General features: G+C 44.2%; 3 protein-coding genes across 10 annotated transcripts in view; 2 read left to right on the top strand and 1 right to left on the bottom strand.

The window, feature by feature from the left end:
- LOC128458149 (phosphoribosyl pyrophosphate synthase-associated protein 1) overlaps positions 1–8,848 on the top strand; it is a 21,969-nt gene extending 13,121 nt beyond the window's left edge. Inside the window, exon 12 of one of the 3 annotated variants that reach the window (XM_053442827.1) lies at positions 8,547–8,848. The gene's annotated coding sequence lies outside the window, so the exon portion shown is untranslated. Of the gene's footprint in view, positions 1–2,402; positions 2,586–6,815; positions 8,017–8,546 lie in introns of those variants that run through there. The other 2 variants (XM_053442829.1, XM_053442828.1) reach the window with 2 other exon arrangements.
- Positions 8,744–12,124, bottom strand: LOC128458150 (uncharacterized). Of its 6 annotated transcripts, XR_008341994.1 has the most exons (6): positions 11,937–12,121; positions 11,584–11,776; positions 11,390–11,480; positions 10,721–10,792; positions 10,484–10,631; positions 8,744–10,409 (listed from the first exon to the last, which is right to left on the bottom strand). XR_008341994.1 is itself a non-coding variant. In XM_053442834.1 (5 exons), the coding sequence occupies exons 3-5, from the start codon at positions 11,469–11,471 to the stop codon at positions 10,042–10,044; spliced, it is 759 nt and encodes a 252-aa protein (XP_053298809.1). In that variant the 5' UTR covers positions 11,472–11,480; positions 11,584–11,672; positions 11,937–12,124; the 3' UTR covers positions 8,744–10,041. The 6 variants fall into 6 exon arrangements, 5 of the variants coding, with proteins under 5 accessions (XP_053298809.1, XP_053298807.1, XP_053298806.1 ...); XM_053442834.1 differs by having other exon boundaries at positions 10,484–10,792; positions 11,584–11,672; positions 11,937–12,124; XM_053442832.1 differs by having other exon boundaries at positions 10,484–10,792; positions 11,584–11,779; positions 11,937–12,123.
- Positions 12,125–15,942: 3,818 nt separating this feature from the next.
- LOC128459271 (alpha-1,6-mannosylglycoprotein 6-beta-N-acetylglucosaminyltransferase B) overlaps positions 15,943–24,426 on the top strand; it is a 50,702-nt gene continuing 42,218 nt past the window's right edge. The window contains exons 1-2 of the mRNA XM_053444395.1: positions 15,943–16,328; positions 18,291–18,403. Coding sequence (XP_053300370.1) covers positions 16,261–16,328; positions 18,291–18,403 — 181 coding nt within the window. The 5' untranslated portion in view covers positions 15,943–16,260. The remainder of the gene's footprint in view (positions 16,329–18,290; positions 18,404–24,426) is intronic.

Raw genomic sequence — 24,426 nt, 5'->3', positions numbered from 1 at the left:
GTGCTGCTGGGATTCACATGCGAACCCTGAGGGAACCTGCTTACTCAAAAAACAGCAGAACAATATTGTTACAGGTTTCATCATCAGAGTCACACATGCTCCTGCAGCCCGGGGCTTTGTCACCTGTTGCTATGATACCACAGAATCCTTAGCTGAGAGCTGAGAGGCTTTTCCAAGTAGAAACATGCTCATAATAATAAACCTCAGTCACGTTATATGAAAATGTAATTGGTAAATGTGTAGAATCCTGCACCTGGCTTCCTCCTGGCTTGTTTCAGATTAGACACGACCACATCTGTGCCAACACTGCACGTTGTTATTGATTCCCTGTGTGTTGTATTTGCTCTCTGTTTATTTCTTGCATTGTAAAGCCTCACAAAAGTGCGTCTCCTGGTGTTACGGTTGTGTGCTGCTTCTTCTAAACTCTGAGCCGGGGACTTGAGGATGTTAAGTCTGACCTCTGTCCTGCATCCTCCCCCAAACCGTCCTGAAACTAAAGCTCAAGCTCCCCCGAGGCCATTCAAGTCCCTCTCTCAGGTTCTTCACTTCATCAAACGCAAGTCGACACCAGCAAGGGAGCACATGTATTTCATTTTCTCCCCACCCATCCATCCTGATGTTTGCTCACAGGTATTTGAGGTTAAAGTAAAATACAACTTGAGAGGAGAAAGAATACAAACTTTGACGAATGAAAATACAGTGAGCGTTCAGGTTGAAACAAGGATGGGAACTATTTTAATAGAGAGTATTTACACTGTTATCGTCCCTCCTTATTAAATCGTTGTGCAAACATATCAGCAGAGGATTGTGTGTATTAACAGTCTTCAGACATGGAGCCATGTTAGCATTTCAAGCCGTGTTTCTGTCCACATGATGAATCTACGTTCCTTTTTTTCTTCACCTTATTTTCCACCAATTTCTCAGGGAAGTTTCTGGCTATTTAGGTGAAAATACTTAAGTATATTCAATTTATTTTTGTTTATCTTGAACTAGAACTTTCAATCTGTCAGCTCCAGAAGTCAGTCGTATGGAGATGTGTGGTGTATTTGCACAAAGACTGTAAAACTCTGCAGGGTAGGAGACAATCTCTAGGTTCTTCACTATGGGCGACCACTTTCACATTTTTTAAAGCCATTGACTGTCATTCATTTCTATCAGACAAACATGAGCCCATTGATTAAGCATTAATTTGTGGTATACATTGATTAAATAGAAGTGTGACTCCAGGGATGGCAGTGCAGTGCCAGTTGGTCAGGACCCTTGTACTTAAAGAAATTTGCTAATCCAATGGAGCTTCTCCGGCGGCTGGTTGTTCCTGGGCTGTTGTGCAGCACTGAGCTGTCCCCCCCCCCCCCCCTGCTCAGAGGTGTTAGTCTGTATTTGATTACTGTAAGAACGGCCTGTTCTCTGAGCACAAAGTCTGTTATCGCTCTCAGAGAAAGCAAACCCTCTCCGGACCCTGTTTGCTTTAGCGATAAGTTAAGATTTCTGTGCACGGCTCAGCAGCGTCTCATTAAAGTCCTGAATGAAGAGAGGGCTGTGTGCGTTCTGTTTACACTTCAGGTTCCTGAGAAAAGTTCCACGTCTAGATCTCGTTTCAGGAGGTGGCCCCGGATGACATTTACACAACAGTGTTTGATAAGCTGGTGCAGGTACATCAGCATCAGTCGGTGCAGTCTGCGGACATTGGCACACAGTTCCCTGGCTGAGACAGTCACGTGTGTATTCATGATATAAGTGTGGTTTGGGTTTTGTGTGTTCATCTAGGTGTGTGTTGATTTGAGTGGCAGCCCGGCCCGTCTGTCACTCATGTCTTGGTCATTGTCACAGGAGGAAGACAAACAGTCCCACTGTGGTTTTACCAGTATGTACCCAGCAGTATATATTTGGAATAGTTAAAGTTTGCCCAGTGCAAAACCAACAGTTCCTAATAATTATCAGTGTGTGTGTACCAGGGAGTGTAAGTCACACATGAGTCAATTTCTTGGGTGGCATAAAATAATGTGAACTGTAGGCTGGTGTCGAGCGGGACCCAGAAACCCCACCTGACGTTGATGTAACACCGTGGGTCTGATGCCGCTCCATCTTCCGTCTCGCATGAGAAACAGCATGACGCGTGCATAATGGCCCTGGACAGGGTGTGTGAATACTTTTTAACAAGAACAGCCACAGCTTCCACGAGCAGCGGCTGCTTCACAGCTGGATCCTCGACGGAAGGCTTTAACTTTTAGTTTATTCATTTCTGAGCTTGTTTTTAATGTATCGTAATCAAACCCATCTCATTGTGTAGATGCTCATATCCACTAACATGTCAACAACCAGCACAGAGCAGAGAACTCTCAGAGACCCACTGACACCAGCCTGCTAATTTCTAATGGTTTGTCTTAATCCGTCCTTTTCAGTCGTCGGCTTTGGGACCTTCTGCCGAGTGTGTGGCCTCCTCCCTTGTTGGTGGCAGCAGGTCAACACACGGCACTGTCCCTCGCCTCTGGAACATCATGCCCTGGATGATGACAGGTGGGGGGGGGAAGCATCAGGATGAGTTTAAAGGCTCGAGATGAAGATAAGAAGTGCTTGTTTTCTACATCAAGGTCTGGAGGTGTGTGTGGGGGGGGGGGGCAGCTGGGTGGGGGCATCAAGCAGCAGGTGTATTCTGGCATTGAGGGAAGTGTGTCTGATGTTCAGTGTCCGTCTCCTCATCGCTGACTGGACCCTTCGGCAAACACACACAATGTAAACCGTACAGACTGGAGATGTGTGGTGGGAAGTGGAAAAGCTCCTGGACGAGTTGAAGCAGATGATACTCTGAGTGATGTTCTTCTAAAGACAGCATTAAATACATTTTTCTGTGAAGACACTTATTTTATACATCTTCCCTGAGCTCACCAAAGAAAAGCATGTGATGATGTGTGTGTATTGTTTAAGAACAGGATCATTCTCTCAGTCCGCACACAAGGAACACTTACTGGATCATATTTTTTATTTAAAAACTAAAAGTTCAGGTTTGATCATGTTTTGATTTGGAGATATGTGATTCTCACCATATAGATGCTGTTGGTTCTACAGTTAAATGTACTGTGCTAAAAGCCGTTAATACACATAATCAGTGTGTACACCTGACCTCACAATGACTCCTGCAGGTCGTCCATAAGCCCCTTATGAATATATGTAACCGTATATATTTATGTGGTAGAGATGATAGATTCAAGTTCTGTCCTCATTTCAGCCTCTGGCCTCATGAAGCTGAACTGACAATGATTTTCTTTGGTTTCCTTTGTAGGTGTAGTAAAGAGGAGTTTCTGTCTTAAACTTAACAAGACACGTCTGTGCACCTCCACTGTCTTTATTTTTCAAAGTAGCTGTTTCTGTTGTTTGGCCGAGCGCTGCTGTCTCTGCCTGACCCGAGCAGGATTATGCTGTTATTGATTGTTGGAGACGGAGACTTGAGGGGGGGGGGGGGGGGGGGGGGGGGGGGGTGGGGGGGGGGGGGGGGGGGGGGGGGGGCAGAGGATTCAACTGGATTTCTCCAAATTGTGGTTTTATCAGAATCACTCTAGGGTGAAAATATGCAATTACATTCATTGACTGCATCGATTCTCTTTTTTTTTCTCCGAGCATGATTTTCAAATTGTTATAAATCGATTTTACATTTCGAACTTTTACAAAAAAAAATGTACACGCAGAAAGATTTCACCCTCTGGTTATTAAGACCTATTGATGAACAGCAGTGGCCGAGCTCCTTGTTTATTACAGAGAAAATGAACCAGGATTAAAATGTAGGATGGGATTTAGACAATAAAATTTTGTTATTTGTTATCTTTTATCTGGAATAACTACTTTTCAGTAGTAGATAAACACAAATGAAAACATAACCTCCCCAGTGGAGGTAATTATTGACTGTGTCCCAGATAGACAGTCTAACAGAAGGTGAGCTCTTCTCTACACATGAGAGTTTTTAATGATGATGTTTAGATTTAATCCTAAATACAAATGAATAGGATCTGAACCAAGTGTCATATATAGAGATTTAGATTTGTGGATGGGTGAATATGTGAGGATGTTTCAAACAAACCCACAAACCTGACCTTCACATCTGGAAAATCCTGTGAAGGCAAATTAATTTTCTTGGATTAGTAGGTCACCGTGAAAGAGTAGAGTAGGTCATGAGTGATGCATTTTGCTTTTCAAAGGGATTCTTCTCATATACGTTTCATTTTCTCGTATATTGAGCAAACACAACCACATTTTCCTTCTGCTCTGCATCTGCTGAGAGTTCAACAATGAACCAACAATTACAAGAAGAAGAAAATCAAACTTTAATGACTCTAAACTGACATAAACTAGACCCCGAGCCGCATTTGACAAGAAATTTTAAGTTACAGCATTGACAGTCTCACAACAATCATCGAATAACAACTTACACAACAAGCTGCCCTGGAGTAATGTTGAATAATGGCCTCTCAGGGGAAAGGTTCAACCGCGTTCGTTTCCATCTCCCAGCATCGTCTGCCCGGTGCGAGATGAATGCATCCTCACATGCTCTGTTCTGACGGCCCCGGGTTTCAATTGTTCCTCTCAAGACCTTCGTCAAGGTAAACGCATTCTTCATGCGCTGTGCATGACCACAGGCAATCAGCGACCTTAGAGAAATTTGCATCAGTGGGTCGACACTCAGGATGAGCGAGGTACACAAACACATGTTCATTTTTCTTCTCAGTGATGTTTTAGTTTCCATATTTGGTTTTGTAAAGTCACATTTCACGACAGAGATGTTATCACCACCCTGTCACCTTTCAGCCATTCACATAATCTCTTCCTCTTCAGTGAGCAAGCTAAAAAAAAATGAGTTTCTGTTCCTCCTGCTTTTCTTTTCTCAGCTTTTCTTTTATTTAATTTCCCATTTTCACATCATATCGTCTGTTAAATACTCCTGTAATCCCATTGGAGGTAGTTTGACTATTATTTGAATGATGTGTAATGCATTGTAGGGTGACCTTGTGTGTTTTAGAAAGGCTCAATAAAATACAAATTTGTAAACGTGTTATTATTTTTATAGAGATGCATCATCAGCCTGTCACCTTTCATATGATCCCTGCGCCTGAAGGAGCTGCTGTTCACTGGAGCAGCAACAATATCAAAGTACAATAAATCAATAAAGTGTTATTATGAAAAATGACAATATCTGATATAGACTTTTAGAAAAGATAATCTTAAAATAATAATCCTATTATTATTATTGAATGGAAATTCATTTAATAACAACAAGTGTTTTCTGAGGCACTTATCTCTAATCATAATAAGATCCACACCTTAAAGTATATAGAGAAACAGTTCCCACAATGAGCAGCACTTTGGTGACTGATCAATAGTTTATTTACTTCACGATGTTTTTTATTATTCACATTTTTTGTTATCATTTAAATTATTTTATCAATTAGTGATGGAAATCTTGGTAGTTCTATTTTTACACATTAATCAAGCTGAACCCTCACCTGATTCTCCAGCTTTAGACTGCAAATATAAACACACACACACACACACACACACACACACACACACACACACACACACACACACACACAGACTTTGCACTCCATCTCCATTAGAGGTGTGAAGCCTCTCGAGTATCATAAGGGCACAGTGATCAGTTTCCCTGTTTGAGTTCTGAGGGACACGACCCTGAGGATTTGTTTGACTGTGTAATGTAGTGAGATAATGGAGACTAATGTAGTCCACCGATAGGACGACTGTCGATCCCAGTTGACCCAGTCTACATCTGCTCTTTATCTGATGGTGTCACTCGGGTTGAAGAGTCACTTCTGCATTCAAATTCCAAAAAGAATTTGTGAAAAATAGATTTGAATCATTATTTTAAGGCTGTTTTCTTAAAGCTCCGAGGTGTCACCTTGATTTGACATCGGTCTTTGTGTCACTCTCTTACTTTCCCACTATGACACCACTCTGCTTATAGTTCTGTGGAGAAGTCGAATGTAATAAAATGTTTTGAGATTATATTTTAAATTCATTACAATGCTCCTGAAGCTGTTTAATCAAGCATGAATAATGTGCAATTTGAATATAGAACATCCATCAATCGCCCGGAGATGAAATAAAGATGAAGATGTTGTTACCGTGGCAACGCCTGTGCTTTGTCAAATCCATACCAGGAATATACACAATATACACAATATACACAACGTTCAACATGTGTTACACTCCGTCATGCATAACACAATCTATCCCCTTCACAGCTGAAACGATAAAAAAACATCATAACATCCTGGAACATCCAAAGTGCAAAGAAAGGTGAAGAAAACCTTGATGTTCCATACTTAAAATGCAGTTATTGATCATAATTCATATTTTTAGAGACAGAAAAGTGACAGTTGAACAGATTTTTCTTTAAATTCACCTTGTTGGACATTCTTAGACCTGTCAAGCCGACTCAAGCTGTTTGATAATGTGAGTGGCAGACACTTCACAGTTTCATTCAATGTTTTTTAATGCAGCAGCTCAGAGGTTTTCCTTTTCATCACTGTTGCCACCACATCTTCCACATCTTCCACATCTTCCACGTGTGTGCACACGTTGAATTCAGACATGTCCTGTATGTGATGAGCTCAGTATCCGCACACATGGAAGAATGCTGCAGCCTCGGAGCGAAGAGGAGGAGGAGCCTGAGCCATCGCTGTTACATAAAATAATTGGCAGCTTATATAACTGTTCAATTTTTTTTTGATGTCTGACTCCTTTGATGGAGCTCGTGCGTCAGGGTTCAACTTATTCTGTCAATTAAAAACATTTTCTGATTACAGGTCGCCCTCTCACTCCGATGCCCGAACCGTCGATGTGATTCACAAATGTTGATTCTATTCCAGGGAAGCAGCTGAAGTGCAACCGTGACGTGTTCAGTTGAATCAGAGCACATTAATGCAACAGGTGCGTTAAGAGCCATTAAAATGATTAAACCACGTCAATGACATTTACGTTACTGAAACTCAGGAGGCTTTTAGAGGGAAGTTAACTTCATAATGTTGAAATGTTCCTTTGCCTGAAACATAACCCAGACTCATAACTGCCGGATGGAATTTGGCCGTAATTATCTCTTTTCCAGGCAAAATCAAATAATGTAACTGTGTGTTCAGAGGACGTATATTAATATTAACATGACTGCTTCCCAAAAGTGAGGCCAAAGCATCTAGATCACCCCCTGGTGGCTGGCTGCACTATAATCCCACCTCCTCCATGTACGTGGATGGGACACGGACCAAACTAAAAAGTACAAGTACACGTTAGGACCTGGATCGCGTGTATACAGCGATACTTTGGCTTCACTTCTGCACAGTTCGAGGAAGTGGGTCGTCCTCTTTATTCAGTCTGTGGTTCAGACAGAATTCAAAGGGCGATGTGCTCATATACAGTCGATAGAAGGAAGATCACATGGGAGCTGAACATGTTTCAACTTGGGTTAAAGAGTTTTTACGTATCCCAAAGCTTTACGATTGTGTTTGAACGACTCTGAAGGAAATAATAAAACGCTTTCATGCAAATGGTGGAAAATTCATTTCTCTTCTCGCCTCGAAGAATGTCATGAATAAATCAGACGTGTTCATGAAGTTCAATGTGACACACTACATGTTACCCTTTGTACTCCTCACGTGTTTTTCTATCAGACATACGTTTTTGAAACATTTCCAATTCAACAGCACAGCTTATAAACCAGAAGATTCAAGTCTGCCTCGATCTCATGTGTCTGTTCATGTGTATGTGTCTGTTCCACTGAGTGATGCACATAAGTGCGTTTTTATGTGAATCCAATTTGTGCTCGTGTGCAGGGAAGCGATGTGAACTCAGTCCTGTGACCTAATCGTGTGATCAGAATTCACCACTGCAGCAGCGTGTGCGGCTCTGATCACCTGGTGTTGAGCTGATTGTGAAGAACTTGTTGCACATGAGAAGAACAGAAGTAGAACAGAGCAAACAACATCTGGATTCTGAACATGTGAGATGTCTGGGATCGTGTAGTCTGCACAAGTCGAATGTTTTCCTCCTTATTAAATTAGATGATGTGCATTATGATTGTAAATGCACCATCGAGGATTTGCATCTGCGTGCATCTTCATAAAAGTGTGTGACCTGACAGTAAGTGTGACTCGACTGTTCCCATTGTCCACTCTTAAGATGAAGTCTAATGAAAGAGGAATCAACTTATTTCAACCACAGACTGTATATAAAGATGGACGACGCATTAAAAACCCAACTTACTGGAAAAAATCTATACTTAATCAGTGTGATAAGAACTAGATGTAATGACAGAAACAGTCATTTTCGTTTGATCAATGTCCCATCAACCAACCTGGAGTAGATAGGATTAAAAAACTTATGCTGCAGCGTTTTGGCTTCACTTTTAAGTAGCTGTCATGTCGTCCATCTTTATTTGCAGTCAACAGATAAAGCGAACCTGTTGCTGCCAAATCCATGTGTTAATATGAACCAATAGGATAAGTGCCATGTATGAAACTAACCCCGCCCGTGTGTGTCTCCAGGAACTCGATGCACCGTGACCACGATGCACACTTCTGCAGATGAAGGCACATGAATGAGTCCCTGGATAATAGACTCTAATTTGACCTCTGAGGAAATGGATCGCTGTGGAGCGAGTGCCTCTCACAGCCGACCTGATCTAACTGCTGCTCTTTCAGAAGGACTCATTCAGTCGTTAGCTGTAAAAAGGTTCAACACATCAGAGAAAAGACGATTTATTGTTTTCAGACGAGGCTTCGGCAGCTGCACTTCTCCATGGCAACAGTCCTGTTTCTGAATAAGAGAAATCAACCGTGAAGCTTCTGAGCTCGAAGGTTTCTACTGGAGCTCCTCTCTGAATCAGAGGAGGATCCAACGTGGGCTGTCGGCTGCAGTGACATTAAACTTGGACCTGATTAAATGCATGGGCCTCACTTATTTCATATGTTCCCAAATAGAAAGCAAAAAAAAAAATCAAATCTCTAAGGGTTAATGTGTTTGCAAATGAGACGCCTGCACAGGACCCTTGTATCTAACGACACATTTCACCACTTCAGATACAATCGCAGATAAAACAGTCAGAAAGTTATTCACATAATTATGATTCTGTGGATAAAAGTTCCATTTCTGGAAACAAACATATTTTTAGTGGCCTTGAATGAAACTGAGGAAACTCTCTTTGACTCATTATGATGGTATATAGGAAAGAGTTTACCAGTTGCACAACACCTCACTAATCCAGAGGGTAAACATGAAGCAACCTGTTAGCTTAGCTCAGCAGACAGACTGGGATCAGTGAGACAACTTCGCTCCGCCGTCCGAACACCTTTGTTCTCACGTGCAGGGGCGTGTCAAGGGAATTTGGGGCCCCGGGCAAGAAGGGACATATGATACTGCAACACAGGATTCCCATCTGCAAACAATTTTTTTTATTGCATTCTGTGTAAAGAAATAATGTTTGAGTACAAACCCCCACCACCATCCAAGACACACACCACACCCACCCACACACTCATTTAGAGTCTCCAGTGAATCTAATCCCCAATTCAAACTGGGAACCTTCTTGCTGTGAGTCCACATAATGTGCTGCCACTTTCTGGCCAGCAGGAAGAAATTAAAATGATCATTTTGGGGTTCAAGTGAGTAGAAAATACAAATAAATGTATCTGAAATCCAAAGCCCCAAAAATGCACATCTGCAAAACAGTGGTTTCAGTCGATGTTCTGAGTCTCTCTGGTCTTTCAGTCTCACAGCCTCTCCCCCCGCTCCTGTTTCTGATCTGCAGTCGATGTTCTGCTGCCATCAAGTGGGTGAATTGGTTTGAGTGTTCACTTCAAGTTCTGCACACGGCTCCCTCCTCTGCAGATACATGTATTTTTTATTTTATCTTTTTTATTTCTTTTGTAAATGCTTCTTTTTTGTATTTACTTATATTTAATGCAAAGCGCTTTGATTTGCCGTGTTGCAGAAATGTGCTGCACAAATAAACTTATTTTGACTTTGTACTTAAGTCATATTTCAACCTTTCCAAATGCAGTGAAGAAAAGAAAACAACCAAACCACAACACAGATCCCCTGCAGTGCCACCGAGTTTCCAGATGACTTTGTCTTCCTGGTTAAAGTTATTTGATGACTCTGGAGATACCTCCCGTCTGTCGGTATCCACAGGGAGCATTTGTACGGCAGGCTCGTGTTTCCTTTCTCCACGTGTAAGTCACTCACGACCTTGAACCGTCCTCGTCCGCCCTCCTCTTCCCATGTCCTCGCTGAGTCCGTTAAGTTGACTCCTCCCTGGAACCAGTGCACGACGCCGCTGGGATAGACTCCAGCGAACCAGCACTCAGCGCGAGACTCATTGGTGGAGAAACCAGATCTTTCAAGACAACCTGTAAAAAATCAAAGACTCTTAGAAAGACAAAAGAAATAGAAACAAAAGAAAACTAATTCAAATCCCTCTCACCTCGTACTGTGACCAGAGTGGAGGCCACAGCTGTTCCCACGTTGGAATGGAGCTTGCAGAGGTACTTGCCCTCATGGTCCGGCATCACGTCGAGGAGAGTCAGACTGAGTGTGTGGTCAGAGAGCTCACACAGGACCCCAGGCTCAGGCTGGTATTTTTCATATCGACACACAACTTTAGTTTCATTCGCCCAGGAAAATAATTTAATGTCAAATTTCTGCAAAGAGTTGGCTTTACATGTCAGCGTCAGGTTTGTTCTACACTTTGCCTCCACCTGGGGTTGGACCTGCAGATCCACAGCCTGAATGCCTGAAATGGTGAAAAAACAGGAAACAGGCGAAAAATTATGTACGAGTTTGTTTAATCTACATTTGGTTAATATCATCTGAATAATCCGATGATAATATCCCTTGTTTTTGTCCCTATTGGGTGATGGATTAGACAATGGTTGGATACAATATATTTAGGATCATCTTAGAGGCATAGTCTGACCGATCTGATCGATACCAGTCACATGTGCTCAGTAAATATGGAGCTACAAGTTCATAAAGATGGATGAAATGCTCTAGATCGCCTCTGGTGGCTGCCTGCAGTATAGGTGATGCTGCTTCCTCCATGTTAGTGGATGGGACACTGACCAAATAAAAAATTACCACACGTGTTTGTGGTGATCACTTTACAGGTGTGTTTTGATAAGATATTTCTATAGATAAAAAAAGTGAGGTGAAACATCATGTCATAAAGTTGAGACTAAAGAGAAACCACAACTTGTCTTTTTTCCATAAATCCTAAAACTGTGACCTGTCATTGTGCAAAGAAGAGCCTCAAATTTCCAAAACATCCCGAATAAGCTGCAGCCTCTCCACTCTACACACCATGTTGTTTATGCACAGAACAGCGTCTCACCAGAGATGACACCTGAAGTGAACCAGATGATTGAAACCCAGCCCAGGGCGTTCTGCGTCCTCGTGGCGCAGCAGAGACTCATCACTCTGACCTGCAGCACAATCAATATCCATCACGATGCATGAACCGGATCGGAGCCGAAACACAGAGGGAGCTGCTGTACATGAAGTTAAAGAAGTGTTGCCTGTACTCACCGTGATATTCTCCACAACTCACAGTGAACAACGGAGTACCTCTGTGTTTCTAAAGCTTCTTCATTTGAGGAGCTGGAGCTCAACACCACCTATTGAAGAGAAAAAGATTCAGCGGGTCCTGGAGAGAAGCTTCAGGTCCCGTGGTGTCAGGTTCACTGGTGGACATGAGCCGACTTGTCCCTGGAATGAATCACTGCTGAGACACACCAGTTTCAACACACAGGGATTAATACTGTTAAATTGTCTCTTTTGACTTTTTCTCTGTCTCACACTTACTTCTGACTGAACACATTACTGTTATTTAGTATTTTTTAGCCAACGCATATGTACATAAGTTGAAATCATTATCAAACCTGGATTTGAGTGGAACTGGGCCCCTTCACTCCTTTAGAACAATCTTAAATGTCCAACTCACAACGAGCTGTTGTCTTTTCTCCTGCTACACATGAAGCTCAGTTGAGTTTGTGGCATTATTTCGTAGTTTAATAATAAAAGAACTGAAACTAAGAGTTTCCCGGCAGTTGACTCACTGGTGGTATTGCACAATCATTTTATGTTCTGTCTTTAGAGAAATATGTGACGTGCGAAGCCTGGTCACATGAGCAGACTCAGTAGAATCATTCATATTAGTCAGACAAGTCGATTGTGAAATTGGAGACACTACATTTTGTATGTCCTTAACTTGGACTTTGGGTAAAAAGGATTCCAAGCGTGTAAACCAGTGTATATTCTAATCTGCATGTAACATGTAAAGTGAGATGAGTGAACTTGCCTAGGCCTAGAGCTTTCTCACAAAAATAACTCCAACTCTTTGAGATATCTTAAAATCTACACACACAAATACTGGCTCCTAACTTCATGGGGGAAAGTTTATTTTCTTGCCCAGGCAGGGAGAAAGAGAAAGTTGTAAGGAGCGGGCTGATCAGCCTGCAGCAGGCTGCAACAGGCCTGCAGGTGAATCATCCAACCTTGAAACTAATGATGAACAACCTCTCTTAAAGATGTGGTCTCTAAACTCAGACAGGAGCGTGAGAGGCAGCAGATCCAGGGGAGGAAGAAACCACAAGGCCCACACACCGAGGACACCTGGTGGACTGACGAGGAAAAGCCCAGGGGGAGAAGCACAGACAGGAAGCGCAGAAACAGGAAGCGAGGAGGAAGTGGTGGAGGACAGAGGAGCTGCATTGATAAAGACAAACACATGATGAGGAACAAAAACAGTTTGTTGAAGACAGTTTTGTTTGTGTTGGATGTCGGGCTCCTTCCTCAAGCCTCATCTTCCTCACAGGGGGTAAAACAGACAAGACCAGCAGAACGTGACGTCTGAGTGAGAGAAGTGGTCGGCTCAGAAACTCCACGGAAAGTTTCCTCTGATCAAATCTGACTGAAAGATCTGAGCTCGGTTTGAGATCTCCCAGCAGTGATGATGGACAAGTAGAACAACATGGAGGCCCCAGCACACACGGGGGCAGTCCCACAAACGTCACATGTGATTTGCATGTTATTTGGATTTACTGCTGAGTTGACAAATAAACCTGAGAGCAGCTCTTCACGTTCATTCAGAGCTTTCTGCCGTTTTCTGCCGAAACACTTAAAAATGACAGAGTTCAGTTTTGCTAAGACATATTTAATGAAGCCTGGATCCACTTGATCCTCATCATCACTTTCTTTGCACAGCAGGAGGCTCCTCTAACCATTGTTTTTAATTTGGTTCCCACATCTTTTAAAACGTTTCATTTTGATCTCACACTAAGACGCTGTAGGTTTGATGGAGCTGAACCAAAGGAAAGCATCTCCACATCCGCAGCTGCTCGGAGGAACTAGCATGAATCTCTCTCATACACCCTGTTGTCTTTTTCCCTGAGAGACCCTCATTACTCTAGTCTTGTAGTTTCATGGTAACTGTCAGAGACATCATGACGAGAAGTGTCTTCTACTCACGAAAACACTTCAGGTGTTTGTCTTTCAGCTGCTTTGAGGGAGGTTGTGTGAAGTGTGTTGCTCAGGCTCCAGTCCCACGTTCCCCTCACACATTCCTTTCAGTGTAAAATCTCCAAACACTCCCTGTGGTTGAATTGGCTTCATTCCCACTAAGATCCTACAAGTGCATTTGAATTCTACCCGTTTTGGAACACGCAAGCCTGAATTCTCCGCCAGCGCTTCTCCCCGGAGTGTGTTTCCTTGTTATGAACAAATTCAGTGTTTAGTATAAAAGCGTTACTTCAAGGAGTTCTTTGTCCTTGGGCGTCTTGCCTCTGAGAGTCCAAACCAAACAGTGGGAGGGAGAGAGAGAAACGGCGGTGGCAGTCGATACTCCAGAGACACATCCACAGATGGAGAGACAACAACAGAGAGATTAAGGCAGTGGAATAGAAAAGGCAGTGAAACAACAAATATCGAGGACGTTGCAGTGGTGAAGAGGTCGAGACGAAGCCGGAGAAGCAGGAAATTATCAAAACAAGGATGAAAAATAATGAAAAGAGAGAAGATATAGACGAGCAGAGCCACTTAGGACCGGAGATGGTTCAGAAGAATAGAGGAAAGGAAATAAATGGCAGAGACTTAAAGTACAAACCAACCTGAGAGGATGTCGTGTCCCTGGTTGAGCTGGAATCCGCTAATCAAACGCGTTCTGAAGTCTCCTCTCACATTCTATGAACACTCACGTGGGTCTGAGAGGTTTGTTTTTCTCATTTGTGCAGCCAAACCTTCAACACAGCTTCCCAATGAAATTCATATTGAGTGAGTTTCTTTGTGCAGTGAAACATATACACACATATACTCGGATAGACACATGCTTCCTGTCCCTTTTGAACTCTCGTTGGATTTGTCTCTCATCCAGCTCTGCAGGCACCGGGATGAAAAGCACTCGTGATGTCATTTCTAAAGTGAACAGACGCGATCGGACCGGTGGTGTATTCTGAATCCGAGCCCGGGTTTGTAACGTCAGTGGAACCAGTCTGGGTTCGGCCGCGGGCCAAAAGGAAAATATAACCCTGAACACAGACTGAACACAGTCACCATGGCAACAGAGGATGCTGCCACTTGCAGTCGATACTGAAAGTTTGTTTGTGTTACTTTTTCCGCGAGTCGATGAGGTCAAGGCACTTTCCTGTCTTTATTAAGATAATAAAAGACAACAAGAACTAAAAGACTAATGGCTGTGTCCGATTTTATCCTTTTAGTCTAATACAATACTTTTTCATCCGAGAGGCAAACACACGACTGGACCTCTTTTTTTTTTCTCCTCTCATAGAAATTCTGCTGTATTCTGGTTTGGCTGCGTTATTGTTTCTTTAGATAAGTTGATGTTTGAAATGCGTTAAATATTTTATTTTGCTTTATATAACATATACCAAGACACTATTGGATTAACTCAATAATTACACACAATAAACTTCAGTAAAAGAATGAGATGTGCATTTAAATGGAGACGAATCCAATAATCAACTATTTATACGTCATATAAACTAATATCTCAGATTATAACGAGGTTATAAATCAAAACAAATGAGCTCGTGTTACCTTTGTACGCAGCATTCACCTGAGTCTGTTCCTCCTTCAGTCCGCTAGGGGTCGGTGGTGAGCTGCTGTGTCTGACAGGAGCTGTCCGTGGTGCTGAAATGTGTCCTGACACCTCAAAGCGACCAACAGGCTTCAACATGAGGTTTAATAATGGAGCTGAATGTGAACATAGACTTTTCCATCTTAGTGTTTGGATAAGAGGGTAAATGGATCTGTCTCCAGATCAGATTCATGCGGCTCCAGATAATTCACGACCAGTTATTCACTGCCATTAATCTAAAGGATTCATATATATATAAATATAAGAGGACTGTTAACATTTGTCTTATTATCTCACCTTGTTTATGATATTACTCACTTCATCAGTTATTTTATTTATAAAGCATGTTTCATATACACTGAGATAGATTCAAGGTACAGTGGTATTTAATATACATAGATCAAATTTAAAGCAAAATAAATGATTAAAAAGAGTAGGATAAAAGATGAAAAGGGGTCAAAAACAAGTAGCTAATATAAATAATACAAATAGAATGCATGGAACTGTGTAATATAAAGCTCATAAGGCACTTGTGAGTAAAAGTTTTGCTTTTAAAAAATCTGTTTTCATTAATTTGCAATGACTCACTTACACCATATGTCCGTTTTATATGTTTATCGTTTGAATATGCATCTTGTATTTGTCTGTTTCCCCATGTACGTGCTGTTCTCTGTTTTATCCACAGTAAAACACCTCAACCCTAACGGTAGGTGGCGCTGTTACTGAACGCGCCACAGCCACAGATCTGCTCATAAAGGCACCAGTCGCTGCTCCGTCCACTCAGATGGATCCAACACCCGAGCGCTCCTGTGCGTGGCTGCGTCTCCAGGACATTTAACCGGATTACGGATACGATCAGAATCAGATTGAAGGACAACAGATCAATATTTGTATTTTCCTCCGCAGGATCCTTCTCCTCGAACCGCAGGCTGCAGGACGCAGCGGCGGGCTTCCACCTCAAGTTGCTCCCGGTGCCTCAGCAGCCCCGTGTGGGAAGTTACTCGCTCCACCGCAGCCTCCTCCTCCGGTTGAAAAGTTCTGCTTGTGACGCCGCTTGTAACGCAGAGCTGCACAATGACACCGGGAACCTGCGCTTTGTACGTGTGCGCGAAATGATCCCGAGCGGCGGCGACCTTTCCATTATGGTGAGGAGATGTCTCCTCACTTTCAAACTGTTCAGGTAAGAGACTCCTGCGGCTGGTACACGCATTTCCTAGTGTTCACTTCAATTCAACATGATGACTGTAGATGTGTTGAGTTTATTGCTCTCATGCAACAACACAATTGTATTATTATGTTTTATTATTACTGTGATATAATGAGAAATGAAACTGGAATTAAAATGAAATGAAAACGCAGCTGAACTGCAAAGCTCTTTATGAAGCCACCATGTAAATATTTAATGCAGCAATAACATGGCTGTATGTGAATATGATTATTTTCCTTGTGAGAGCCACCATGTTAATTGGGACAACTGGATACACAATTAATGTTCCACTAAGCAGCCAGAAGTTTCCACAGCAGCAGCTGGATGAGCAGATACAAGCTCATTAAAACTTTGACCAGATAGGCTGCACATCAGCCAAGGCAGGGAGGCAGAGAGGCATGGAGGGAGGGAGGGAGGGAGGCAGGGAGGGAGGGAGGGAGGGAGGGAGGGAGGAAGGGAGGGAGACAGGGAGGCAGGGAGGCAGACCGACAGGGAGGCAGGGAGGCAGAGAGGCATGGGGGCAGGGAGGGAGGGAGGCAGGGAGGCAGGGAGGCAGGGAGGGAGGGAGGGAGGGAGGCAGGGAGGGAGGAAGGGAGGGAGGGAGGGAGGGAGACAGGGAGGCAGGGAGGCAGACCGACAGGGAGGCAGGGAGGCAGGGAGGCAGGGAGGCAGAGAGGCATGGAGGCAGGGAGGCAGGGAGGCAGGGAGGGAGGGAGGGAGGGAGGGAGGGAGGGAGGGAGGCAGGGAGGGAGGAAGGGAGGGAGGCAGGGAGACAGGGAGGCAGGGAGGGGGTCAGGCAGGCAAGGAGGAAGGCAGGGAGGCAGGGAGGGAGACATGGAGGCAGGGAGGGAGTCAGGCAGGGAGCGTAGGAGGCAGGGAGGGAGTCAGCGAGGGAGGGAGGCAGGGAAGGGGTGGAAGGCAGGGAGGCAGATAGGGAGTCAGGCGGGCAAGGAGGCAAGGAGGCAGGGAGGCAGAGAGGCAGGGGGAGGGAGGCAGGGAGGCAGGGAGTCAGGGAAGGGGGGGAAGGCAGGGAGGCAGATAGGGAGTCAGGCAGGCAAGGAGGCAAGGATGCAAGGAGGCAAGGAGGCAGGGAGGCAGGGAGGCAGGGAGTGAGACAGGCAGGGAGTCAGGGAGGGAGACAGGCAGGGAGTCAGAGAGGGAGTCTTTCAGGCGTGATGTTTCCAGATGTTTCACATCTTTCTGGGTGAATAAAGGCTCCAGACCTGAGGAAACCTGCCTGCTGCACAGAGAGGTCTCACCTTTGACTCACAGGTGTTTTCTCACAAGGCCCTGCATGCTTCCCTGTGCACCAAACCCCAGTTTCCCTAATCCCTGCACACATTTTTTATATATAGAGTTCAATTCCTCACTGAGCTGCAGCCTCTCTGCTGTCAATGCTGTGGCTTTGTGAAAACTCCGGAACACTAAGATGTGCTCTGTGACAACCTGTCCTCCAAACATCCTGTGCAGCAAGACAAGCCTGTTTCGAACTGTTCGGTCCAAAGAGTTTCGATGAGGCCTCAGACTGGAGTGATGTTGTTTTGGGTGTTTACCGCTCTCCCCCATGTGCAGCCATTCGCCTGGAATCCAATGCTTTGTTTTGGATATCTGCTCACTGAGCACAGTGTGGTGCACACAACCCATCCATGTAATGGTTCATTTGAGATGACACAGTCTAGAAGCTACACAAAGCATCTCTGTGGGTCGACTGGGGACAGTATAAAGTTAGTATGTCAACATATTTCACGCTTCACGGAGCTTCTCAAAGGGCTCAGAGTGATGTTGTCTCAAACAGCTCTCCTGCTCCTCTGGGAAATGTCTTCTACTTCCTTGTCCTCGTCTGTCCTCCCATTATTTGTTCCCATCTCATGAGCTTTAACCTTGTCTCTTGTTCTTTTGTTCCTCCTCTTGTTCCTGCCCCCTCGGCTCCTGCAGGATCTTCGTGGTGGGGATTGGCTTCTTCAGCCTGTGCTTCCTAATGACCTCTCTCGGGGGCCAGTTCTCGGCCAAGCGACCCGGAGATTCCCCGTTCACAGTTCGAGCCGAAGGTAAGCCTGGGGCCGCACGCCAGTGCTGCTCGGTCGCCTGCGACTTCTCTGCCTGCGCTGGTAATGAACAGGCTGGGAACATGCTGGGAACATGCTGGGAGCCTGGTGGGGCTCCCTTGATTGCCACCAGTTGGATCCCAGACTTGCTCATTTTGCTCATCAGGAGTGCGTCTGGGGGGGGGGAGCTGTCGCCTGCAGAGGCTTCTCTCCTCTCTCACATTTTTTTTCTTTATACACCTACTCTCATCCCTGCTCAGTGTCCACATGACCTCGTTCCGACCCACGTTAACGTGTAGAGGCTGGAAATGGTGGAGGCAGAGTTGCATTTGTCTTTATATGTTGATCAGGTTGAGTCTGTAGCTGAACGTGCAGATACACAAAATCTATCAAGTCATACTGGTCAAACATTAGAACCAACAATTCAAAGTTCCATAGGGAAATTATGGTTTTGTATTTTCAAATATTATTTTGACCCAACCTTGGCAGAAGCTGAATGTTGTGTGTTGTTGCTCTTGCGCTTTGCTTTCACCTTCTGTCCAATCGATCTCAAAGTGGCTCTGTGGGGCTGGATTCTGGAGCCTGTGCTGCTCCTCCATCATGTGAAGCCTCCGTCTGGTTCTCTTCTTCTCGTATTTTGGCTCATTACGTTGCTGTTGGATGAACCTCTGAACAACCAGGCTGCAGGACACACACATCACACATCAGACAGGGAAGCAAAAGTGTTTGTTTCAACACAGTCTTTGCACAGACAGATGGTTTGTAAGTCATGGACAAAAAGCCAGGGGACGCTGCAGGAATTATACGTATTGACTTTTCATTTTAATTCACTTTGATTGCTTCAGGAAAGCTGAAATTAAGCACTTTTAATAAAAAAAACTATTGCTATTCTCATCTTGGGCATTTTACCTATTTACCTTTGTACCATATTGTTATTTATATATCAGTAATTTACTATTAATAATAAATCTTTGCAGCAGATGTTGGTATCAAGAGACGTTACAGCAGTGAAAGCTGTTTGTGTTAAAGCAACAGTTAGAATCAACACAAAGCACAAGTGCTCATGGTTTGTTGTCCCTTAAAAACCAAACTGACAAATTTACACAAATATTAATTGACTATTCACGCTGCTCTCCCTCGTGGAGCTTGACAAATCAAAAACTAGAAAACTTCAGAGACGACGTCCCGGACAGAAACTTATCTTTCTCAACACGTGGTCTGTGTTTGCACTTTGTGTCTGTGCATCTGAACCAGGAGCCGTGTGGGAGGGGCAGTGCTGGACGAGTGTCCCTTTTCAGACGCGTCTTTCAATCACAGGGACACCAGTTGTTTGTGATAGTGAAACATTACACTGGTCTGAATTCATCTCCATTCAAATGAGGCGACATCATTTCCTCCCTGTCGAGTCCCGCAGTCTGGCTCAATCAGCAAACAGTGTGTGGCCCTGTGTTGTTTGTTTGTGTGAGGACGTGAAGATAACGTTGTGATCGTGCTTCAGAGAGTTAATATCGACTCATCGGGGGGGAAATCAGTGCAGTGAGGCAGGGAGTGTGTGTGTGTGTGTGTGTGTGTGTAGCATCAGGTGGCATCATGGGAGACAATAACAAGGATCTCACCCATTTCTGGAACAGCACATGCAAAGCTGCGAGTGGAGGAGGGGAGGGAGGGGGAGGGAGGAGGTAGAAGACCAGAGAGCTGTCTGATTAATTAACCACTCACAGGCTGCAGCCGAGGGAAGGCATCCAGCCTCCAGCTCATTAAACTCGGCCTTACCGCCAACCAGGGGGGAGTCAGGCTGTGTAAATTCTCCTCCACAGTGTGTCTCCGTACGTGCGCATGTTTGGGAATCAGGATTAGTGGCGCGGGGGAGCTGGCGTAATGAATGAGCTGGGATGAGTTGTTCAGCGGAGCAGCACCTCCATAGTGCTCAGCGTGCAACATCCATCCATCCATCCTGCTGCTGCTGGACACCGTGCAGATAACTTGTTCACCTGCACCATTATTTTCACTCACGCTGACGTGTGTGTGTTTGTATGTGTTTGTGTGCGACACGCGTTCAAGCAGAAAATGTGAAAATCGCAGAAAGGCAGTGGCAGCAGCTGAAAACTCGCAGTGTTTTGAAAAGGGTAATGGGGAACGTGTGGAGAGGAACCACTACCCCGTCTCCTACTCACCTGGTAATGGCGACAGCTGCCTGTAGAGCAAATGGTGTGAAGGAAAATGTGAAATTATGGACTTACCTTCTGTTTTTCATCTCGTCTTCCTGCTTTTACCTCTTCCCATTAGTTTTCTCGTCATCTCTCTCTCTCTCTCTCTCTCTCTCTCTCTCTCTCTCTCTCTCTCTCTGTTCGTCTGTCTCGCTCACTTGTTTTCTTATTATTTTCATCATCTCACATGCACAGACGCCCTGAAACACATTGCATTTTCTGCACACGTATATATAAATGCTTGTGTACTCTGTCTAGTGTCACACTCCAGAAGCCAGGACACTGAGCTGTATCCAGATATTTCAAAATGCATGCCTTTCCTTCCTTCTGAAGGTACAGGAAGCTAATGATGTGGAAAAGAAGTGAGGGGGGGGGGGGGGGGGGGGGACAGAGGGACTGTTTCTACCGGAGAGGGAAGCATGAAAGGCAGAGGTGTTTGATCCCAGATATCTGAAAGGCTCCAGAGGTTCCCTGTATCTTTCTAATAAGCTGTTTGAAGACCACCTTCACTGTGTGTGTCTCTTTTTACCACACAGATCCTAATGCAGCTTGGTCATGCAGAGCAAAATGGGCCGAGGACGTTTTCAGCCTTTATTTTCTGGTCAGAGCAAAACTGAACCGTCCCGATGTTAATGTGTCTCACTGTAACTGTGAAGGCCGACGTTAGCTGTGTCCAAATTCAGGATACCGGACGCGGGGGCCTTTGAGGACCACTTCCTTCGTGGTCCCTTGGACTACGTGGATCGCAAGGGCCAACCCAAAGTGAGCTGGTTTGGCCAAGGAGGATTGTTTTTAGATTTGTGTCACCAGATGGTCCCACCCTAACTGTTTCCTGCCTAGCAACAGAGCTGCAGACACTACGAGAACATTCTTAAGATGTTTACGATAAGTAGTTCGGTTGAGTCACTTACGTTTCAAATTGCCATAAACATTGTCGCCATTATCTCTTTTGAAAAACAGGTTGTCACCGGAAGGTAATGGATCCTGGGAGCGTTTAGCCCCGGTGAGGATCCACCTGTTGGAGCCTTTGCTGCTCCGGTTGGAGAGAAAGCATTTGTCAGTTGCCTTTGAAGGAGCCTTTGAAACTGGGCCGCCTCGTCACACCGCTGTGAAGCAGTCAGTCTTCAAACACGGCGTCCTAACACGGTCTTAAACCTTTTGCACCTCCCGTTACAATTATATTTGCCACGCTGAATGCATCTTGAGAAGATGTTTAAACAGCTCAAGGCAGTTTTCAGGGTTCCATCCAAATGAAAACCTGCCCTGTCCACACAGTTCTTAATCCATCACAGAGGCCGAGCATCATGTTTAGCATCCTGTCCACCAGTCACTCACAGAACGTTCTTGTATTTCATGGCTCAGCAGTCTTCAGTCGGCGATGCATGAAAATGAGTCTCCCCTGACATCACTCTGAGCGGGGGCGTGGCATCTGCAGGTCTATCAGAGCTGGGAACCCCCGGAGCTTTGTTTGAAAGAAGAGTGGGATCAGTAATCTGCTGGGAGGAGAAGTGTGCTCTCTCTCTCTCTCTCTCTCTCTCTCTCTCTCTCTCTCTCTCTCCGTTGTGTGTGTGCAAATTGAACTTCACCGGTAGTTAAGAATAACTGGAGATGAAATTTGCAGTAACTGTCGCTTGCCTCTGGACACCTCTGCGCCTGAGAGATGCAAGACACAAAATCAACAACCTAAGAATTGAATTAACTGATTGTTGTTATGAATATTATGTTCATGATTTCGTATAGATATCTCGGAGGAAAAACAACTTTCAGTAATTAATGCACAAGCACATTTAGATCTTGTGCTCTAACATTGTTTGGCTGGAAATGAAAATGATCTTTCTGAGGATCTGTTGTATTATTTTGTCTGAGCTGCAAACTGAGACACTCATCGATTCTGACTCTTGGTTTTTCTCACATTTTCTGTTCTTGTTGCAAAGTTTGCACTCGAGCAAAACTTTCTGTGTGAAAAACAGGAGGAAATATTTTTGAATTTAAGGTTTTTATCGTTTTTTTTTATGGTTTGGCCCAGTCTGAGGTGGTGAGAACATAAAAGAGAATCAAACTACTGAAGACTGGAGAAAGGTCGCAGGCTGTGACACTCTGCAGAATCTCACTCGGGTGTTTCTGGGTAAAGCGTGTGATGATGGTTTTTAATAAGAATAAAGTGGTAGACACTGTGTCTGAGTGAGAAAAGAAAATGAAAATATGTTTTAACTCTAAAACAGTGGTCTTCAACAGGGGGTCCGCGACCCCTAGGGGGTCCGCGGGGGTACTGCAGGGGGGGTCGCAAAATTTTTGGAGGATAAGACAATTTTTTCTTTTTTAAAATGTTTTAAAATTCCCCCCCCCCCCACATAATTCATGTCTTCAGAACCAGAATTGTATATATTGTCTTTAGATACACATTGACATGAATCCAACATATTGTAGCGAACAGATAAATTGAGGCAGAAGACCTTTCAGTCAGCAATGCACACATTCAGCTACACACAGGAGCTCTCTCAAGCTGGGCACCGGTTCACAGCACCTTTCATGCAAATACGACAGCACAGGCACTAGCCAATCAGATCGCGTTTATGCTCATGTCTAAAGAGCGCGAACTCAAAAATAAAAGATGGCGGACCAAACTTCGTAGATGGTCGTATTTGTACCTAAAAGTTGTTTGTTTGACCTTTTTTTGCTTAGTTTTTTTATTTAATTTTCTGAGAAATAGACGCTGTACAATGTAAAAAAAACATAACTGTAACTGAAAAATAAGTCAGAGAGGATTTGCGAGGTGTCTGAGCCACCTTTCTAATGTTAGCATGCTACTACCCACAAGGGTAGTATTGAATGCACAATAACAGGGTAGCTATGTTTATACATGGCACTAGGCCTAGAATAATATAAACACTATTTTATGCAATTTTTATAGTAGGGGGTCCCTTGGCCCTTGGCCTGAAAAACGTTGAAGACCCCTGCTCTAAAAGATTCGTATTCGCCAGCATCTGGATAGCGTGAGGGAGAGGTGAGATAGATTCCGGTTTTAATGAAGCTACAGGAAGCGAAGTCCTTTTTTCATTAGTGCAGGTAGTTTCTTCTTTTCCAAGCTGCCAGGCACGATGAGGCCGGAGCTGCAGAATAAACCACGCAGGTTTTCTGCTCTAATAGCTTCAGGATCTGTCAGCGAACCCGAAGGTTCCAGAACGAGGAGAGAAACTCGATCTCAATCAACCTTTCCTGTAATGAATATTTGAAATTAGAGATGGGGAGAAGAAAGGGAGAGGGAGAGTTCAGAGCAGGAAGGAAAGTAGGAATTTATCCCGGTGACAGGTGAGATGGAAAGGTCTGACCCCGAATCCCTCAGAAAGAAAGCTCACCAGCCGGCGTGTATATCATGGACGACAGGATTAATTTATTTGGCTCCCAGTGGTGCCAGTGGGGAGGAGCCGGGATCGGTGCATATAAATCAAACGTGACACGCTGCTACAATCAATAGTTTTGCTGACGTACAAAGATGCATAGAAATGTTGTATTTACATTTTAGTAAACTTCAGTCTAACATTAACTTTATAGAAGATTTTGTGGGGCTGTATTTCCACTCGTATCAGATTTTATGTTTATAAAGAAATTAGATGCTGGATCAACAAATTATCACAAATCTGCAAGCCTAAAAAATGTAAATACATATCTTACAGTGAATATTTATGAATATGAATATTCTTGAAGTCTGGCTCTTACGCCTTGTGCTTGAAACCTCATCACAAACTCGGATGGTTTGAATGTGTCTAGATATCTTGTCAACGTTCATCCTGTGAAGGAGGAAAAAGACAGAAATAAGTC

This window comes from Pleuronectes platessa, chromosome 16, assembly GCF_947347685.1.
Source record: "Pleuronectes platessa chromosome 16, fPlePla1.1, whole genome shotgun sequence".
Taxonomy (NCBI): Eukaryota; Metazoa; Chordata; class Actinopteri; order Pleuronectiformes; family Pleuronectidae; genus Pleuronectes; species Pleuronectes platessa.
Note: the sequence above shows the minus strand (reverse complement) of the source record. Positions and strands in the feature narration are given on the sequence as shown.